General features: G+C 41.5%; 1 protein-coding gene across 1 annotated transcript in view; it reads left to right on the forward strand.

The window, feature by feature from the left end:
• Nucleotides 1–21,515, forward strand: part of ITPKA (inositol-trisphosphate 3-kinase A) — a 50,497-nt gene that overhangs the window by 8,192 nt on the left and 20,790 nt on the right. The window contains exon 2 of the mRNA XM_009277606.2: nucleotides 7–139. Coding sequence (XP_009275881.1) covers nucleotides 7–139 — 133 coding nt within the window. The remainder of the gene's footprint in view (nucleotides 1–6; nucleotides 140–21,515) is intronic.

Raw genomic sequence — 21,515 nt, forward strand, 5'->3', positions numbered from 1 at the left:
CCGCAGGCTTTCCCCCTCCTCGCTCTCCTCCACCGGCTCCTCGTCCCTCCTGGAGGACTCGGAGGACGACGTGCTGAGCGACACGGAGGGCAGGAGCCAGGGCATCGTGCACCTGGAGCACGGCGAGGACACCAACCAGGTAGGGGGACGCGGCGGGGGCGGTTGGCCCGGGACGCGCTGCCCCCCTCCCCGGGCCGGCGGCTCCTGCTGGCGGGCGGTGTGGCCCGGGGGGCGGCCAGGCGGGCCTGCTGGGTATCCCCCGGGTGCCTCACGGTCACCAGGCACTCCCGTTTGGATTGAGGTTTCTGTGACCCAACTCCACACAAACTCCGGGAAACTCCTGTCTTGGGGCCAGCAGCAGTGCGATACGGTGTACGGGTTGCTGTGCCTGTTTAAGAAAACGCTGCTGCACGTTGGCTTTTCTAAAACCCGGCCAGGTGTACGCTGTTTCCTTTCTGCTGTGAAATTGTACTCGATGCCCAAAGAATATGGGGGAATGTTTTTTGATCATAAGTGGGTTGTTTCTCTGTTTTTTGTTTTTTCCAGTCTCCTTTATCAGATCTTCAAAATAAAATTTTTCCAGGCATTTACCAGCAGGTATTTTTTGTCTCTTCCAATCCTGGAGTCTGTGGTTGTCAATTTTGAGCTGCTGCTTGCTGTGAGCATGACAGGAGATGGGGAGGAGCTTGGAATGGGTAGAATGCATGCTTTTGTCCATTCTGGCAGTAACACATTCTTCTCAGTAAATCCCCTCTGTAATTTGGCAGCTTTCACCCATGAAGTGCACTTTTAAAGGCATACAGTTAGTTGCTTTTTCATGATCTTTAATGTATATTTGCCTGACTCCTTATAATATGCTTCTTGGGGTTTTGTAACTGAAATATGTTGCTTTAGTGAATTCCCCCTCCTACCTTTATTGAGACCACAACTTAAATTGTTGTTCTACTGCCAGCTCATTGGCACTAAATTGTTTTCAAGCAGAACGTATGTTTTGAAAAAATGTATAAGCAGGAAGTAATGCAATTTGTAGGTGATACCTCCAGCTGGACTTTTCTCATGGTAATTGTGGGTTTACTACTTTAGAGGACACATAGTACAGGAGCTAAAATGCTGTGCGCAATATTGGTTTTGTTTGCATCAACTTGTGGCCTGGTTTTGTAAAAAAAAAAAAAAGGTTTGTACTTTGTCATATTGCATATTAAGAAATCAATAATAACACTACCTAATCCGTACTTTTGATCCTGATATAGAATCTGGTGTGTGTGGGAAACAATTACTTCTGTATTGCTGTTTGGCTTTCTTTTCTAGAATACATACTATCCTAGAGGGGATTTTGTGAAAGTAGCAGGAGAATAGAAATTAAAGGTGGAAAAGGGCTATTGGATCATTTGACTCAATATCCCTGCTATTGCAGTGGGCTGTATGCGTGGTTAATAGGGAACAAGAATTTAGTGATAACACTTCAGCAATACGGAGAACTCTGAGATGGCATCGTGACATCTGGTTAACTTGTCTGTGAATATAGGCTGAAGCAAAAACTGTTCTTCAGGCAAGAAGCCATGCTGCCTTTGGGGTTTTGCTTCTGTATCTCTGAAGTCACTGGTATTGTGTGCAATATTGAGTCTTAAATTATTCATTAGAACTGTATGCTTTAGATACGTGCTTTTTGACATGCATGTATCTAAAACATACAGCATAAGTGGATGTGAGTAGTATTACTTTCTTTTAAATTATATGAAGTTTCTAGGCACTGCAAAATTGGAAAAGGCTTTAGTCACCTTTTAATGACAAGAGAAGAAAATTTTAAAAGTAAAGAAGAAGGTCTTTAACAATGATTTATAGACAAACTAAAAATAGCTGTATTACAAGTATTTTAAACTCTGAGAGAATGTCCTATTCATTTAGGTGCGTGGGAAATTGAGAACTTCAATAGTATTATGAGAATTCAGTTTTTGGAAAAAGTTTTTGCAGGTTTCCCAAGTTTAGTGCGGCTGCAGGATTTTTTAATGTCTCATTGGTAAAGTAAGTATTCACTCAAGTGGTAAAATACTTCATGTTTTTAATCGCTGAGTTACTTTTCCATACCTGCAGTGATGGGAAGATGTGGCAAACTGTCCACCAAGAGCCTGCATTCTGACTGATGTTCTTTATCTCGTTATCACTTCTGTGGCAAGTTGGCAAACCAGAGCTGGGACTGGTACCTAGGACTCTAAACCAGCAGAACTAAGTATCACCAACTTTATGACACTGCCTAATAAATTAAATGGGGCAAATCTTTTCTCTGCTTAATTCACGCTCATGTGGTTCATCCCTCCTTTCCTTGCTGCATTACCCACTAAGAGCTCGAATCCCGGGAATCTGCTGTTTTCCCTGTGGTCAGGCACACTGCCCTTCATCTCAGGTGGCTGCACTGTGGGCTTGCTGATACCTGGAGGTGACCAGGACAGGCTTGTTCTTGTGTTTGATGTCTTTCAGTACCGGATAATGCTGTGATACTAGCAATCCCTACACTCAGCTGTCCAGTCTTTACAGACGCTGTTTCTTTAGTGAAGCAATGAGTACATAGCATGCCAAAGTAGAAGTCTCTGCTTTGAACCTCTGTGGGTTCAACTTTACAGGATGTGTCCTTTCTACTAATTAATCTTGAGGCAGGTTGAATAAGTGTGTTTTAGAATGGAAGGCTTTGGGTTCCAGGTGGGCACGTACATTTGAAAATAACTAGAATTTTTAGGATAACCTGAGGAATGGTTTTATATTTTGAAGATTCTATTTAGAGGTAAATTGTCACATTTTGTTCATATTTATTGTTTTTAGTATATGTATTTTAATAGATGAAGGCTCATTCTCAGAGTGGAACACAAAAGATGGAGACTTTTCTGAAGGAAACTGAAATCAGAAGTGGGCCAAACTTGGTGTTCCCCAATTCCTGGGAAATTGTGACATTTTAAAATTTCCCTTGTATTGGAATTTCCTTAGACTTTTTTTTGGAAATGTTAGAAATTAATTTAGAGCTTGGTACCTTATGACTAAGCTCAGACCAGCGCTCAGAGGGCTGCTGGATTGTCAAGCCTACTAGATTCCCCAGTGCCTAGCAGGGACCTTGGAAACTTGCCCAGGTCTTCAACTGCGGGAGCAGAAGTTCTGATAACATTCCTGTTATCAGGGCTTCAAGGTTTCCATCTACAGACCCAGGAACTTGAGACCAAAGCTGAAGAAGGCCCTCCCAGGCCTCTCAGCTGGAGGCCTCTACTATTGACCTGCAAATCAAGACCCAGTTGGGTCTTTGAAATATTGTGGGCTCTCAAGCTACCTGTGCAGGCCTGTGTGAGAGATAGGAAACTCTGGAGCCCTTCTTCGTACAGGGCTTGCTGCCCTGGAGTTATCAGGCCTTAAATCCTGGGATGGTAAGCCTGGGAGCGCTGTCCCCGACTGTGCCCCTTGGAAGACAGTTCTCCCTGGCAGCTCACAAGGCGAACAGAGAGTTCTCCAAGAGGATGAGTGATTCAGTTAAGCGTTTCACAGAGCATTCTGGGTTGGGTGAATTGGCACATCATGACAATGTTAAATTTTTGTTTCTTATTGAGCGCAGTATGTGGGCATGTCCCTGGAGCCTTAGGGTCCCTGTTAGGGGGAGTGAATACCTTGGGACTGGTAACTGATGATTATAGTACAGTTCCAGCCTGGCTCAGCAGGGACAAAACGCTGCTTGCATCTGGGCAGGCCCACCTTTGAGAGAAGCTCAGTGGGTAGGTGTTCCAGTTCCTCAGCACAAGTTCCGCATTTCATTTTGCAGTAATTAACAGAAGCTTTGGAAACTGGACTGCCCTGGCTTTCCCGGAGGAAGGCCTCTCCAGCTATGAAGAGTTGAAAGTGTGAGAGAAGCCTGTTCTTCTGCTATCCTGTTAGCTGAACTTGTGGTTCTGTGAAAACCAATTGCGCATAGCTGTGTTAATGTAATTTGCATAACGCTGTAGCTTCACAAATCTTGGCAGTTAACTTAATTTAAAATTATTGGTTATTTTTTAAATAGTCAATTGACAGAATAGATTTTACCCTATGACAACAGTTAACATTCCTGCCTTCCCTTGCATTTAAATGGGAATCGTGCTTTTCTACCCTTGCTTCACACCATCTGGGAAGTGTATATACACAGTTGAATCTTGCAGTGAAAGCACTGGTGGTCCATTTATAGTAATGGAGAGAGTGCAAGAGTTACATATTTTTGTCTTCATTCTGTGAGTGAGCAATTTTAAGAAATATGTAAGTCTGGTTAGCACTTTGTTGGGACAGAGACTTTAAAAAGTGGTTTTCACAGAGAATAAACACCGTGATAATGTACAGCAGACTTTTGTCCTCTTTATAGGAGAATGTTATTTACTAGATAGAAAGATGCCAAATAAATCTACTCATTCTCATAACTGTGACCTGTCATTCCAAATTCCTAGATCTGTAACCATGAGAACAGCTGACAGCTTGCTAGAGAAAAAGCAGTTCAGATCTTGCTTGCAATGATACCAGTCCAGAAACTTTGGGGGATAGCCGTTAGTGAGGCTTATTTTGTTTCACTGATCTTCTCACCATTATTTTTCGTAATACCAAGCACCTTAAAATGGACAGACCTATAGAGAGGCACACACACTTAATAAATACAGACCAAAAGTTTCAACTACTTCAGCTCAGGGGTGGGTTACATAAGCTAATGCAGTAGAATAGAATTGTTATTTTTAAATGAAGAATGGGAGCGAAGGGATGACATAAGTAAGACTGTTAATGGGTTTTTAGCCTACTTTCCAAAGGAAAGAAAGCTTGTGTAATCACTCTATCAGTTCCATTTTAACAACTTTAGTAGATTTCAGCCAAATTTGGCAATGGGATAGACATCTCAAAGTCTCTTCAAGAGCTCTTTAAAGTTCCACAAAGATCAGCCTCTGGGTGGAGGAGAGGAAATGAAAATTCGTGCATACCTTTTCTTCTCAGGGAGAGAAGGTGCAAGATGAGTTCAACGGTTGTCTTCTGTTTTGCTTGTTAACTAGCAAATTGGCATGTGCATACTAGCTAGTCGATCAGTGCTTAGGTGCTTGAGCCAGCTGCAGCAGGTAGTGCATCTTGTCTTGAGGGTAATTAGGAGAAAGTATGGGAGGGAGCATACAGTGTTGTGGGCTGGTGAGGTTAGGGAATGTGGAAGGCACTAGTTGAGGGACAGGGGAAGAAGGTGAGGAAATTGGGGGGGGAGGATGTGGAAATGTGAGAGAGAGTGGAGCTTTTTTGGCACAAGCTTTATAGGGGACAGTGACAAGCTGTAGTCACTCTGATAAGGGTGCAGGACACCAGATACCAGACAAGTAGAAACCAGGCTTCATTAGTTTGCTGCTCATGGAACAACTACTTTTAATGGAATACATTTCATAGTTCTAAAAAAACCTCTGATTTATAATGACAGTCCTGTATACTGAAATCTTTCTATTGTATATTGAACAAATACGAGGTGAGCAGCAGTAGAGTACGTTCCACATTTCCACGTTGCACAGTTATTGGGCCAAAACTCTGAATTGGGAGCCTTCTCTCAGTTTGAGGATGGTTTCTTCTCCACAGTACACTCAAGTGGTGGAGTATATCGAAACATCAGCAGTATCAATTCTAGTGGTGACTGTTTATTAGTAATGTGGATTCTTGCCTAGTAGGAAATGAGTTAGCTCTTACCAAATCAGTTGAGAGAGGGGCAATTAAATGTCTTATCAGTTAAGAGCTTGTGATCCTGGTTATATCTGAAATGATGACTTACAGGTTACAAGATTCTTCCCTTTCAAATCAATTTCCCTCTGATAGTTTTCGCTTTTCATATGTTAAAGGACATGTTGCTTGGGTGTACAGTTTAAAATTAGAAGAGCTCTATTATATTTTTTTTTCTTATGGGCCTGTTGGATTAGGTATGTTATAGAAGTTTCTGTGTATGTGCACTTCTGCAGTTCAAACTTCCTTATGATGCTTATTACATCTGGAAAGAGGGAAAGAAAGTAACAGCGACTCCTCATTATCGGGTGATGCATTCATATTTAAAGAGGGCATACCTAAACAGATTTTCCTCAGGCTACCATCGACTCAGCAGAGTTGAAGATTTATTTGTGAAAACCCATGCCAGTCTGAAAAGGAAGAAGGGTAGTGGCTGGAGCAATAGTTTGGACATTTTACATGTCTGTATATTTTTGGGTTCTGACACTCTTACCCTATTAGATTGGTTTGATGACGGTGAACATTTTTTTAATTGAATGTGTGGTAGTTAACATAGACAAAAATAACCTCTCAACTCATCTAAGGTTTATTATAAATGGAATGTGTTAAAGTGAATCAGTTTGATTAAACGTTCACAATGTGATGCAATTTAATACAGCTAATATTTCTGAAGGCTGAGAATGCACATTATATTAGATAGCTGTTTTGTTTAGCACTGACCGAGAGAAGAATAAAGGATCATCATAAAGCATTTTGTGGGGATTATCTATAAAATGTGATGGCAGAAAAGGTAATATTATCCTTGCACCTCTTGGAAGGAAAAAGTGATCTTGTCTTATGTACAGCACCAGTAGAGTCACTGTCTGTCTCTCTTCTACCTTCTCTGTCAGTGTAGTTTTTGCAGAGAAAGAGGGCTGAGGCAGAAAGAATTGGCTTGTCAGTCCATGTTAATTTGGATCTTGCATAGCGTAGGTTTAGATTGCATTTTTAAGTGCTCTTCTCAACCTGCTTTACCAACAGAGCTTCCTCTAAAAAGCTCACAAGTTGGGCAAAATGGTGTTGTCTGTCCGTAGCATAGCATACCTGGGTAAAAAAATCATAAAAAAAAAAAAGCAGGTGTTAGTCTCCATCAGCTCATTCTGAGTGAAAGCACAGGGAAGGGGGAGAGGCTACCTGTTCATCCAGTGTCACACTAGCGAACACATTGGTATATTGTTTCCAGTGCTTAAGTGATCCATTCCAGTCAGTAATGGAGAATGCTTTCTGGGATAACACATAGCCAGCAGCATTTGGGTGGGGTTTTGTATCAGTAAATGCTGAGCTTCCCACAAGAGATGAAATTTCCCTTTCCATTCCAAAGGTTCTAAACCTGAACCCATCAGGCCTGGCTACTATTGCCTGTTAACCAAACCTTCTATTCCTTGGCAAGCTCAGGAAGAAGTTAGCCAAAGACCAATTGGCAGCTCATTTGAAGCAATATCATAGACCTCGCATGATCCAGATTTAGAGCTTGGGACAGAATCTCCAAGCCAGTTGGTGACTATAGCAAGCATGATACAGACACTGCTTTGTGGGAGCTTGGCATTAACCCAGAATCCAGGAACATTCCTTATCTACAGGCTGAAATATCCAAGTAGGGTGGTGCAGTGAATGCAAACTCTAAACTGTTTACGCCAGCCCACCAATACCACCTTTATTTTATTCACATTCAACTTCAGTCGGCTGTTCTTCGTGAACCTTCTGACCTCATCCATACTTGAGCCACGTTGATAACAGGTGTGGTTACAGGTGATAAAGAATAGGTATAGATACATGTTATGTCTGCATGTTATTGGTACTGAAATGTGTATGATTCATCAGTCCACCAAATGATTACCTGTTTAACAGGAAACTGGGATGTCGCAGAACTGTGTAAGAAAGCTAGTGGCAATGGCGTAGTTCACTTGTGATGTATCAGAGGAGAGTGCAAACTGTTGTAGTCTTCATACAACTTTCATATGATAAAGGTAATATCTCTTGGCAAATTACATTGAACACTGCATAGAAGGAGAATGCTTTTGATTTCCAGTGATGGTAGGAAATCATCATTCACTGTCAATATAACTGATTCTATCCCCTGGTCTCTACCACATCCTGATATAAAATGATCCAGTCTTAGCTATTGCTGCCTTCACTACTCTGAGCTGCTACAGAGAACACAGCTTTCTTTGTGTCTTGGCTTTTTCCAAGCAGCTCCATATAGTTGAGAAAACTGCAGTGGTTCTTCTCAGTGATGTTCACTGTGGACAGAATGTCATTTCTGTGCTCTACTTTTCTTTGCTTCCTGTGTTGGAGTGCTGAATCAAATGTAGGTTTCTACTCACCTTTGAGGTGGTGGTGCTCCTCGAAGTCTGTATGTAGCACATACAGCTCCATATAGTTGAGAAAACTGCAGTGGTTCTTCTCAGTGATGTTCACTGTGGACAGAATGTCATTTCTGTGCTCTACTTTTCTTTGCTTCCTGTGTTGGAGTGCTGAATCAAATGTAGGTTTCTACTCACCTTTGAGGTGGTGGTGCTCCTCGAAGTCTGTATGTAGCACATACATGGGATTGATGGAGCTCAGCTGTGAAGGGTGTGGTTGGCCACCCCACTCTTCAGGCAAGCTTGAGGAGGCTCAGCTGTGCACAAGGCAGCTGTGACCTAGGTTTGCCAGATACAAGAGGGCCATCTCCCACAGAGCCTGAAGACCCTCTCCAGGTGCAGTGCTCCTTTGAGTGCCCTCTTTAGCATGGGCTTGTTAATTGGACCAGCCAGCTCTAGCTCACTCTACAGCACGTGCTTTGGAAAGGAAGGGAGGATGAAACACTGTTGTCACACGTCAGCGCCTTCCACTACTGAAACATATTCAGATGCTCTGAAATCCCCACCTCCGCTGAAAATCTTCAAAGATCCCCTGAGCATGTGGCACAGGCAGTGGCCTTCTCTTGTGCTTTCAAATGACCAGTCTTATGGGCAGACACACTGCAACAGGAAGCTGCGCAATTCTGATGCAGGCTAGTCAAGAGCAAAACTTTGGAGACGAGGGAGCTAAGAGGGTTGTGATAGGTACAGGATACATACAGGCAAACAGGAGGGGAGTGATTAGGACTGGCTGGGAATGCCACTGGAAATATGAGGGGAAAGACTAGACAGAAGATCAAAACTTAATGGGCAAGCAGACTATTGCTTTAAAAAACAAGGAAAATACATTCTCAAAAAAAAAAAACCACACCAGGAGAACACCAGACAATTATATTAAGAAATCATCATTCAGTCAAGCACTGAAAATATATGAAATAAAAGAACTAAAGCAATGGCAGTGTGAGCATATTAATACTCTACAGTCATTAATGTAGAACTCAACTAATAAGCAGCTGGTTTATATTTTAGATCAACTCAAAGGACAAGTTACAGTTACATAGTGACTGATGCTATGTATTGCAGGACCTCTGTTTCTTCACAGAGAGGTATGCAACAAATCGGGCAGATCAGAGGAAGAGTAAGACTGACTTCCCGAATTTAATGCTGCTGAATGCTGATCTGGAGAACTGCTTGCCTTTCACAGCGTCCCTGGGAGAGACTAGGCAAGCTATTTATGCAGACTTTCACCATGGCTGCTAATTGTATTTTTCTCATTCTCCTATTGACTGACTTGAGATATGGGTCTTATTAGCAGAAATGCTGAACGTTTGTACCTGCAACTGAAGTTAATGGGAACTGTTCCACAGTATTGTATAACACTAGGTATTAGGAAACACAGAAATTGACACCTCAGTTTGGGCTTTCAAAATTAGTGGATACTTTTCATATTAACCTATCTTTCCTTTGGTATTTTCCCTGTAAGATATGAAAAAAAAAGTTTGCCAGATACAAGAGGGCCATCTCCCACAGAGCCTGAAGACCCTCTCCAGGTGCAGTGCTCCTTTGAGTGCCCTCTTTAGCATGGGCTTGTTAATTGGACCAGCCAGCTCTAGCTCACTCTACAGCACGTGCTTTGGAAAGGAAGGGAGGATGAAACACTGTTGTCACACGTCAGCGCCTTCCACTACTGAAACATATTCAGATGCTCTGAAATCCCCACCTCCGCTGAAAATCTTCAAAGATCCCCTGAGCATGTGGCACAGGCAGTGGCCTTCTCTTGTGCTTTCAAATGACCAGTCTTATGGGCAGACACACTGCAACAGGAAGCTGCGCAATTCTGATGCAGGCTAGTCAAGAGCAAAACTTTGGAGACGAGGGAGCTAAGAGGGTTGTGATAGGTACAGGATACATACAGGCAAACAGGAGGGGAGTGATTAGGACTGGCTGGGAATGCCACTGGAAATATGAGGGGAAAGACTAGACAGAAGATCAAAACTTAATGGGCAAGCAGACTATTGCTTTAAAAAACAAGGAAAATACATTCTCAAAAAAAAAAAAAACACACCAGGAGAACACCAGACAATTATATTAAGAAATCATCATTCAGTCAAGCACTGAAAATATATGAAATAAAAGAACTAAAGCAATGGCAGTGTGAGCATATTAATACTCTACAGTCATTAATGTAGAACTCAACTAATAAGCAGCTGGTTTATATTTTAGATCAACTCAAAGGACAAGTTACAGTTACATAGTGACTGATGCTATGTATTGCAGGACCTCTGTTTCTTCACAGAGAGGTATGCAACAAATCGGGCAGATCAGAGGAAGAGTAAGACTGACTTCCCGAATTTAATGCTGCTGAATGCTGATCTGGAGAACTGCTTGCCTTTCACAGCGTCCCTGGGAGAGACTAGGCAAGCTATTTATGCAGACTTTCACCATGGCTGCTAATTGTATTTTTCTCATTCTCCTATTGACTGACTTGAGATATGGGTCTTATTAGCAGAAATGCTGAACGTTTGTACCCGCAACTGAAGTTAATGGGAACTGTTCCACAGTATTGTATAACACTAGGTATTAGGAAACACAGAAATTGACACCTCAGTTTGGGCTTTCAAAATTAGTGGATACTTTTCATATTAACCTATCTTTCCTTTGGTATTTTCCCTGTAAGATATGAAAAAAAAAGTTCGCATAACAGAGATTGTGAAAACAAATTCATTAAAATTTGGAAAGCACTCTACTACTGCAGTGATGGCTGTCTTAAAACTACCACACAAAACTCAGTAACTATGTTTACAGTAGATTTCCAGTAAGTGAAGTAGAAATGGTAAAGCCAATGAGGACAGAATAAAATAAGTTGCTTTTTATAGAGTCGGGAATTGTTTGTTTACACTGAATGAAGAGGAACTACAATATGTTATTATATAATTAAAGACTATATAATAAGCTCTGCAGAAGAGGGTAAGCATTGACATAAAGAGGATAACTTAAGATTGTACTGAAAACTTCAATTCTGAAAATTTCTAACTTTTGAGTGCTCGATTTTGCATTTAACACATTATTAAAGTTCCAGTGCAAACGTAATTCTCCAACACATTCCAGTAGTGGAAGGCACTGACGTGTGACAACAGTGTTTCATCCTCCCTTCCTTTCCAAAGCACGTGCTGTAGAGTGAGCTAGAGCTGGCTGGTCCAATTAACAAGCCCATGCTAAAGAGGGCACTCAAAGGAGCACTGCACCTGGAGAGGGTCTTCAGGCTCTGTGGGAGATGGCCCTCTTGTATCTGGCAAACCTAGGTCACAGCTGCCTTGTGCACAGCTGAGCCTCCTCAAGCTTGCCTGAAGAGTGGGGTGGCCAACCACACCCTTCACAGCTGAGCTCCATCAATCCCATGTATGTGCTACATACAGACTTCGAGGAGCACCACCACCTCAAAGGTGAGTAGAAACCTACATTTGATGCCTGCGTCTGAAGAGTGGGGTGGCCAACCACACCCTTCACAGCTGAGCTCCATCAATCCCATGTATGTGCTGTGCCCAGCAATCTCCACAGAAGGTAAATTCTAAAGACTAACAAGTGTCTACTGCAAATGAACCTGAGGTTCTTACAATTTGCCAAATTGGTCAGGTTGACTTCTGCTCTTCCTGTGGCCTGCTCCTGCTTTAAAAACTCTCCTCTTGCCAAATTTCAGGCTCCTTCCTCAAAATTCAAGGTTAAAAAGCTTTTCAGAGGATTCATCAGAAATTTTGTAATGGGATCAAGATGTATCTTTTTCTAGCCTTGGAAACAATTGAAGTTTTGTTGGAATTGTTCAGTCTGAAGCAAACAGGTTTTGCACTTCTTTGAGGCGAGTAACTTAGAGCAGTCCTCAGGAGAATGAGACACACAGAAGCAGAAAGACTTCTTGTGCATTGGTGCTTTAGTGGCTCTACAGGAAATCTGGGGTTTGAGACCCTGATCTTCTGAAAGAGGCAGAGCTAGAATATGTCTGAAAGGTGGCCTCTGTATTTTTCTCCATCACTGTATGCTTATGTGATGCAGTGAAAGAAAGGATAAAAATCTGTGTGAACAGTGTTTGTGCGTGCAGATTGGCTGTTTGCTATCTTTTGCGGGGTTTGAGTGGGTTGTTGGCTAAGTGCACTTGACCTGAATGTTCTAATCACGATAAGCTCTGTTTGTTGTGGGCTCCTTCCTCAGCCGTTCCCACCCATGCGCGTTCTGTAGGAACAGCGGCGCCGGTTCCACAAAGGGTCAGTTTTGTTCAGAGGAGAATATAATCTGAAGAAACTAGGAAACCTTCCTACGCTCCAGCTTTCACTTTTCATAGTGCAAAATGCTGAGTGTCAGAATTTTGGGCTGATAATTGGATGCAGTTTGTATAGTTTTGCTCTGTGAAATTTAGATAAGGAACTTTTTTGCCTTCTTTGTACTAACCCAGAAGGAGTAAGCAATTAAATCCCAAGGTACTGATTTCAGGACAGATCCTGCCATTCTGTTGAAAATCCTATGAGAGGATTTTAAAGTGGAGATTCCTGATTTCCAGGCGCTTTTGCTTATCACTTGCTCATGACACAGCCATGGCTACCAAAGGCATTCAGTAGAAAAAATAGCAAAGCCATATTTTAAATATGTTAGGAAGAAGTGAGTCTTTCGAGTTCTCTCTGGCCTAATGATCTGCATGGATTTGGGCACTAATCAGGCCCCTGTAACAGTTTCATGACTTGTTTTTCCCAAAGTTTATAGCAAGGCCAAAGAGAATATGTGACTGACTGCCTTCAGCAATGATACCAGGGAGGGAGGAAGTCCTGTGTTGTCTAATAGCCCTGTGCTTGTTAATCCCTACGCCAACAGTCTCCAAGTCTTTTTTGAGCAGTAGGACTGGCTGATGTTCTGAGCATGGTTTCCCATTCCAACATTAAAACTGGAGTGAAAACTAACAATCTCTTTTCCATCCCTGTGCATCCATTAGGATTATCTGCATTATCTCTAGAAATGTCTTCTCCCATTGCCATAGCTGTGTGTCTTGATCCCAGTCTGCCTTTTCACTCCTCTGATTGTATAGGCAGCAATCCTGTCTGGGACAGGGGATGACTATAGGATGAATGTAGCCAAGTCGACAATTTTCTTTTTACATTGCGTTCTTCAAGAAAAAGAGCAGACAGGGCAGCAAAATCAGTCTTGGCTTGTGAAGTAACTTCTCTGCATGGCTTGTTCCCCTGTGTGCAGCGCAAGCCATAAACCACCTGCAAATGACATTTCATATGTCTGTCTTTCCTTTGTCTGCTGAGCCCTGGTGTATTGCTGTTGGTCACTCTTCGGTTCTGCTACCTATGTCCAATCTGGCATAGAAGCTGCTGCTTGCTCCATATTTCAGGAGGCTGGTGTAGGTGTTTGTGCAAGATACGGGAGTGTGGTTTGCAGTTCTGTTGCTAGGAACCAACAGTATGAAATTCTTTTAAGTTTTATGGGGTTTTTTGGTCTCTTTCACTACGAGATAAAAGTTTTGGTAGATAAATGGTGTATGTATAAACTGCACCCTGTTTATTTTACCTTAATTTTAGGTGGGTTTGTGTCTTAATAATTGGCAATTGATGTTTATGCTTCTAAAAAGGTGGGATCTCCAGGATCTTGATTGTAAACACATTTGTTTACCTTCAGGGCAGAGGAAACATACTCTGTACAACACATTCACTATTGTTCAAATGTCCACAACTCTTCAGGAAGACAGATGCCTTGTTTCAGTCTTTCGTTGAGTCACTCCTGCTTATGTAAGGTCTGAATTTGACTCTCTTAAGGTTACATTATGGAAATTAAAATCTTAAATAATCCCTTGCCTGCTGGGACTACCTGCTTCTGATATGGAGGAGGAATTCAACTTGCCTTTCTTGTGTTGTTCTGTTAACAGAAATTCTCTTTTGATCCTGTAATTTTGCTCAAGGGAGAAGTCATCTTTTCTCCGGATTCCTTACATAGTTCCTAGTGCTGACTTGGGGCAGTGTTTCTCTAATCTTAGGTTTGCTCCAAAAACAAACAACTACCTCGTGACCCAGAAGGCCCTCTCGCTCCTATGGGGGAAGTTGAAGGGTCCCCTTTTCCATTTAATTCTGGGTTTCTCCATCATTGCCGCATTCCATTTATGGGCTCCCATCCGGTCTGGGATACTGGCCTCACTTGTTCTGTTCTGATGCTAACCCAAATAGGAGTGTACTTTATGTTTGTTTGTTTGTGGTTTTTTGGTTTTGTTTTGTTTTTAATCCTTTCAACACAGTGGTTTGGAATAATCTCTCAGTTACTATGTTAAAGCTCGGAGTTATTAAAGTGGTTGCTGAAGGATGTGGCTTTCCCCTAGGTAAATACCACACCCCACTAAATAACAGTGCCTATCACATGTTGACACTTGCATTCCATTGCAAAGGGTGGGCCGTATTTGAACAGTGGCGTACGTGATAGGTGAAGCAGTAACTGCTTATGCTTCTTTAGAGGAAAATGGAGGTGTGAGTTTGGAGGAGACAAAGGAGGAGAGGAGAGACGGAGAACTGGACTTTGTCTTGTGATAGATTAGAAGAGCAGATGGCAAACTGTTACCAGTGGATGTCTGATCTGTTTTTTACATGACGGATTTTTAGATTCTAATAATCCTTTTCACTTAACACTATGTTGCTGCTTATTTGAGTACTTGAATGCTTTATTTGAGTGCCTCTAATTTAGTTTACAAGCATTAATTACTTAAATTGTTGAACAGTGTTCTGAAGTGGAGCTATTACAGCCTGCAGTTGTGGGAACTGGAGCAGAGAAAGGGCATGTGTCTGGACTTAGATCCCATACTAAGGCAGTGGAGTTTGCTCAGATCTTTTGCAAATGAGTGTCTGACATTTTAGGATGTTAGAAGCTGAATTATCATGGTAGGAAAGAAAAAAGTTATCTGTAAGTACATTTTAAAAATAAATACCTGTCAGTAACCTCTTTATATGTATGTGCATATGTACATGCATGTGTACAATAATTTCAGAAATCCTGATTTGCAGACAAGTGTTGGTGTGAGGGACTTAATTTTTTAAATGAATGTTTTAATACTTTTTAGGAAATGGAAATAAAGCACAGAAAGGGATCGTGTAACTTTCCTCACTGTCCTGCAGGACATAAGTATCTTTAGACCATTGATGGTGAACCATCTTGGTGCCTGTGACTAGAAGTCCTTTAAAAGTATTGCAACTCACTGACACTGGGATCAATCCAGTTCTATCTTGGTGGCAGGCGGCCCCTGTGACTGAGCTAGACCACAGTTTTACAGGCATTTGTCAAGCCTGTTTGAAAACTCACTGATACCCCTGGAAAGCCCTTTTCTGATATCTCACCTGAATGTTTTGGTTTTGTTGCAAATTAAAACCATCTGTTCTTGTCCTTCCCAGTGGACATGGAGAACAATTGACTGCTCTTACTGTTATGAAGACTTGTTGTGTACTAGAAGACACTTGCTGTGCTTGGTTCCCTCAGGCTAAACAAACATAATTCTTTCAGCCTCAGAGATATGATATTTGTTATTCATCCCTGAACTTTCCTCCATTTTGTCAAAACTTTCATGGAATAGTGACCAAAATGGAGCACAATCATCACAGATAACCAGTAGCTTCTTACAGCAACCTTAACTCTATCTTGTGCTTCCTATCCTTTTTTACAGGAGAAAATTAATTATAACACAATAGTCTTCCACTGTTACAGTGTTACGTTCCTTTCAGGCAGAATCTCAAAGTTATATGGGATACGGCTTCTGGGGCCCTTACAAGAGGATACATTGAAAGCATGGTAAGCTTTCAACATGTGTTCGCTAACCCAAGCTGCTAGGGATAGGAAGAGAGGAGTCTCTGACCAGTTAATAGAAGACAGTTTTGCAATTTCTGTCTGATGGTAGTGGTTTGTGGTGAATGGGGAAGTATAATAAAGGATGAGCATTAAAATTTCCTTCATTTCTCTTTATGTGTTCAGACTGGAGATTCTCCTGTGGTCACTGAATCGTTGAGGTGTTAAACTGGTGGTGAGCCTAGCCCTGAACTCCAGGGCAGGCAGGATAGAGCTGTGTGTCTAGGCAACAGTCTGCACCACCTTAGCAAATAAGATGAAGTGCATGCTCAGCTTCCTTCCCAAGCGCCTGGAGTTCACTCAGGGGAGATTAGCTTCTTGAAGTTATTTCCTGGCCTGTTGCCAGAACACAGTCTCTCTTGATGTTATGCAGAAACCACACCTAATTTAAATGGATTGGCACTTCTTGTAGTACATTTGGATTTGAGGTCATATACAGTTCACAAATGACATGTTTGTGCCTTAACAAATTGTGCTTATGTTTTAGGCTGAACCTATTTATTGGTCTATGTATAGAGAAGTGTGGATGTGTTTGGGTTTTCAGTATTCCCAAATATTCATCCTGTTTGGAACTGGTAATTCTGTGTCCTACCTAATAGGATGTTAGGCTCATTTTGTCATCTAAAGAATGTTGTCTTTCTAGATGTCCCTTTCTCATGACTGGTGATGTCCATCAGTGACCCATGGGAAGCGGAGGATAATGAGAGATGGGCAGAGAATTCTCAAATTGCCAAACTGTGGCATAGGAAGTTTCTGAAGACTTAAACTGCAGTTGTTCTGGAGGTTAAGAAAGATTTCTTTCCTTCTGCCACACCATCTGCTAAAGTGATGTTTGATTTACCACAAAATTGTTCTGGGTGATGGACAGCCTGGATAAATCTCAAATGTCTGGGCTCTGAAAGTGAGTCAACTTTCCTATAGTGAGGAACTTTCCATTTACTTCTTGGAATAATAACATTTCAGTTTCCAGCAAGACTGATGTTCTGGCAGAACCCTGGTAGGGGCAGAACCTCTTTGGTTCTGTTTTCCTGAATTCGGTAGGGACAGGTGGCAGAGCTCCATCCTGTTAGAGAACCAGTGTCTTTCAGAGCAGAGCACAAGCTGCAAAGGTAGAGATAATGGCCATGTTTAATGCCTGCTATCAAGGGTAGACATTTCAGTATCTGTTAGAACAGAAAATGTTGATTCTTACTAAAATAAAATCTGTCTTTCAGTCAACACTATTGCTTTTACAACATCTCAGTGAGAAAAGTGAAGGAAACCCTTGTGACAGTGCAGCTTTAAAGCCATCTAATGCCTTGACTATTTTGGCTTTTGGCCTGGGAATGACATAAAGGTTGTAGATATTTCACTTGATAATGATCAGAAGCAAAATGTCAAAGTTGATTCCTGCAGAATAGTGAGCAGACTGCGGCTCTTGATGCTGTTTGCAGAAAGGCAAGCAATGCTTTCTCTTCTTCACACTTCATTTTCCTCTGATTTGGAGAGGGACTGCTCCTGGAATTACAAGTAGAATCCAACTGTGGAGTGGGACGTGGGATTTTGAGCTCCTAGTAATTCAGTCTGATACCAACCATCCGTGTCTCTTTTCTTCACTTCTTCCTTTGGTCCAGACATGGTGAATATCCAACAAGCTTACCAAGTATCCTAAAGAGCAGCAAGCTGAAGAATGTATGCATCTCACTGCATGGTGAGGCATGACAGAGGAGAAAACGCAGGAACCTGAGGCTTCTGTCTAGCGGCTTTGTTTCTGCTTATTGCATTAAGTGATTCTCATGACTGAAGATTTAGCCCAGCCCATCTTGAGTGTGGTACAAACAGGAAACGAAAACCCTGCAGTCAGAGGATACACCTGCCAAATGCTGGTTGAGCAGCTGTGGCCCTCACCCATGGTTGAGTGCAAAACCAGAAGCATCAAGGGCTAAGTACAGGCTGAGCACCGTTTCTTCTCAAAGCTTTGGAGGCTGGATGATGAAAGAAAGGGAGGGAGAGATGAAGGTGTAGTCACAGTTTGCTGAGAGGTGCTGATCGGGAAGTTGCTCATGTAGCATGCAAACTGCCGTTCTTTAGGAGCATGCATTCTCCCTTCCTGTTGATCATCAATCTTACCGCTCCAGCTGGCACTTGTATACCGTAGGAAGATCAACTGTGTGACAAAGCAGCGAGTGTTAGCTCCCTTGGGGACTGAAGCAGGTACAGAGATAGTCAAGGCTCTCAAGGCGTCTGGCATGTGGAGATTGCTCAGTGATTTCCTTGATCAGGGACATGATTATATTGTTTGTATTCCTTCAGTGACAGCTGACAGCATTTGAAGTAACACAGCTGCTGTGGCAGAAGGCCAGTTGCAGTGATTTGGACGAATTATCAGTTGATGTTGGTTGGCATAGCACCTCTGACAGTCTGAAGAATGTTGCATATCGGATCAGGGCACAGACTTTTTAAACCAGGTGCTCAAATGTCCAGACTCTAGGCTGGGCTATCCACTGATGTAAGTTATCATAGAGCAACATTTCGATGCTCACCCTAATACATTTTTGTCTAGCCATCAACAACCACTACTGTGCAGACTAGTGTTAGTGTGCATCAGGAACCCGTTTACTGCCCAGTGACAAGAGAAGAGATGAAATGTGGTAATAACGGGGCTAAGTCAGTTGCTGTAAGAGCCTCACCCTATCTTGGGAGCTGAATCAAGTGTTGCGCTCAGAAACTTAGTTATAAAGGTTTGTGTGAGTGTTTGCTCGCATACTCCTGTCGGATCTTGCTTGGGGAGCATTATTCTTGTTGACTTGCTCTTTCACCTCCCACCCATTGAGATCTTTGTCTCGACTTGTGATTCATGTCTGATTCAGCCAAGTGGGTAGTAGACTTGGCAGCAAGAATCTCCTTAGTTTGAGGATTCCAGAAACCTTTAATAAGGGGCAAAAGCACAGAAACCATCTCCTGAAAGTACAAAGTAAGTGCTTTATATGACAACTTCAGGGATTTCTTTTTGTGATTTGGGGTACTTTTGTTTTAGCTATGGGCAAATCTTGCACCTTGCTTCCCTACCCAGAGCCTTTGTGGATATTTAAGTTATATTTCTCCCAACAAATAAGGGAAAAATGACATGTGTGCTTTACTTTCTCCATTGTGGTACAATGCTTTGTTAGGTCTTCTAAGTTTCTTCAAATACCAAATGATCCCAAGCCTAGGAGTTGTTATAGTCTGGACAACTAAAAAAAAAAAGTCATGGAATTTTGATCAACTGCAATGAAAAGCTTTTAAATGCACACTTTTAAAATATCTAAAGCAGCTAGTATGTGTGTGTGTGTATATATGTGTATATATTATTAGAAGAAAAAACAAGGATAACTATAATTTGCTTATATGGGGCATAAAAATGTCTGCTGTTCCAGGATCTGGATCTGACCAAGTCAACTGCCTGCCTCTTTCAGATCTGCAAAGACAACTACACTAAGCCTCAAACTGAAAGAACTCAAAACCAGAATCCCTCAGTAGGCAAATTCTGTGACTGTAACCGGAAAGATACCATGTTGCTCAGCAACTCTCACTATCTTTTAAATTATTTTTTTTTATATAACATATAACATCACTCAAATCCCCAGATCTCTCCATGAGATGAAACGGTATGGTTGGCTATCCCAGAGCTGCACTCTCGAAAAAATGAAATCCCTGATAACCTTTGAAGCTGGCTGCTGTAAAGCTGCACCTGTGTAAAACTTACTGGTTTGGTGGGAATTATGCTGATAACAGCTTACCTTTGTAGAATATTGTGATTTTGACAAAGCAATAGATTCTTTGTTAAAGTGTTTATGATTTTTTTTTTTTAATAGGTTGTAACTATAGTACTGTAGTTATTGATTACATTCACATAGAGAGGGAAGCATATCTAATTACAGGGTAATTAAATTAGGCTAGTAATTGTCTTGGTTGTGGTCCACTCAAAATGATTTCTTATGGAAGCTTTTTATAGTAATGGCAGGTGGTAGCTGCATTGAGAGATGAAAGTGAAGTTTTGTTCGGGCTAGGCTTAGTTCATTAAACTAATATGGTTAGTAGCTTTGGACCTACATTTAAGTTCTTTATATGTGCAGGTCCAATATGTCAGGTCAAAGCCAATTCAAATAAAGTGACAATACTGAAAATGGAGAACAAATCTGAATATGTTAATTTCATTTTACAAATTGAATTAAGTAATTTAGTAAAATGGCATAAAGAATTAAGAAAACAAACTAGCTTTCAAGCTGATTTATTTCAGTTTTAATAAACTAAGGTAAATAAAACAGTCAAGGATTTTGTAGATGAAATTAACTCATAGGGTTTTAAAAACATTGAGTTAAGTAAATGTATATACTACAAAAAGTAAAACTGAAACAATAATAAAGCTGTAAAACATACACAGAGTTTGGAAGGAACAAATATTAACAGAGAGCTATTTGCAGGACTAGACCCTAGCACCTGCTCACACTAATACTTACAACATCCCTGTGAATAATCTTATGGACCTTATGAGGATTTGTTGTATCACTCAAAGAGGGTAATATGGGTGCTAGTGTGTGACCCAGGAAGGAAGAGAAGAAGGGAAGAAAAAAATTCACAACGGAAAGGTGAGCCACTGGAGAATGACTAATACTGTGCATGGATAAGTCATAGCTGATACCCAGTTTAGTAATGCTTAGTGTTAGCTTAGGGCCTGCTCGTAGAAGGCAGTTCCAGCTACTGGTCTGATGGGTTCCCAGGTGTTACTTTTCCAGTCACTATTGTTATGGTTCCTGTGTCCGGAAAGAGGCCGACACCCATCACCTTCTTGCATGCTTGCTCATTTGCACTGCATTGGCTGAGATTGTCAGGCAAGGTATTGCCCAGTGCTTTTGCCTTTTGGGCACATGGCTCTTACAGAATTATTTTGAAACACATGTAGTAACTTTGATAATTGTATTTTTCTGTACTCCTTGCAAGTCCCTGTGGAGGAACCTTGTTCCTTCTAGGAGTTAGTGAGATGCTGAGTAGGCAGTGGCAACCAGCAATACAGATCAGATTTCAGCCCCCATGTCCCAGAGTGGCAGAAGTTAGCCTAAATGATGTAAAGACTTTAAGAGAACAGTAGATTATGATGACTGACAATTAAGTACTCTTTCTTAAAGCCTTTTAGGAAAGAAAAAGGTTACAAAGAAATTTCTCACCATCCTTTTGTTTCTTGCTGTCATAATAGCTCTCTGTAGGCTTGCGTGGGCTTTCTACTAGTGCACAAAAAAAGACAACAGGATCTTGGATAAAGAAACTGCTGAAATTTTCCTGGAAAAAGGATTCAAGGGTCATTGTTTACTATAGTCTAGCAGAATTTCCATGAAAATTTACCAGCTCAAGCAAGAAACTACTCCTCCACTCTGCTGCAGATGGAAAAATGAACTTTTTTAGGGACCCTGTTGATTTATGTTACCTTACAATGTACTTTTGTTCTTTAACTTGCTGTAGTTTCAAGTAACATGCTAGGATTCTTAAAACTGATCGTTTCTTTTTTTTCCTGAAGAAAGGGTTTTT

The sequence above is a fragment of the Aptenodytes forsteri genome, unplaced genomic scaffold (genome assembly GCF_000699145.1).
Source record: "Aptenodytes forsteri isolate BGI_AS27 unplaced genomic scaffold, ASM69914v1 Scaffold146, whole genome shotgun sequence".
NCBI classification, from domain to species: domain Eukaryota; kingdom Metazoa; phylum Chordata; class Aves; order Sphenisciformes; family Spheniscidae; genus Aptenodytes; species Aptenodytes forsteri.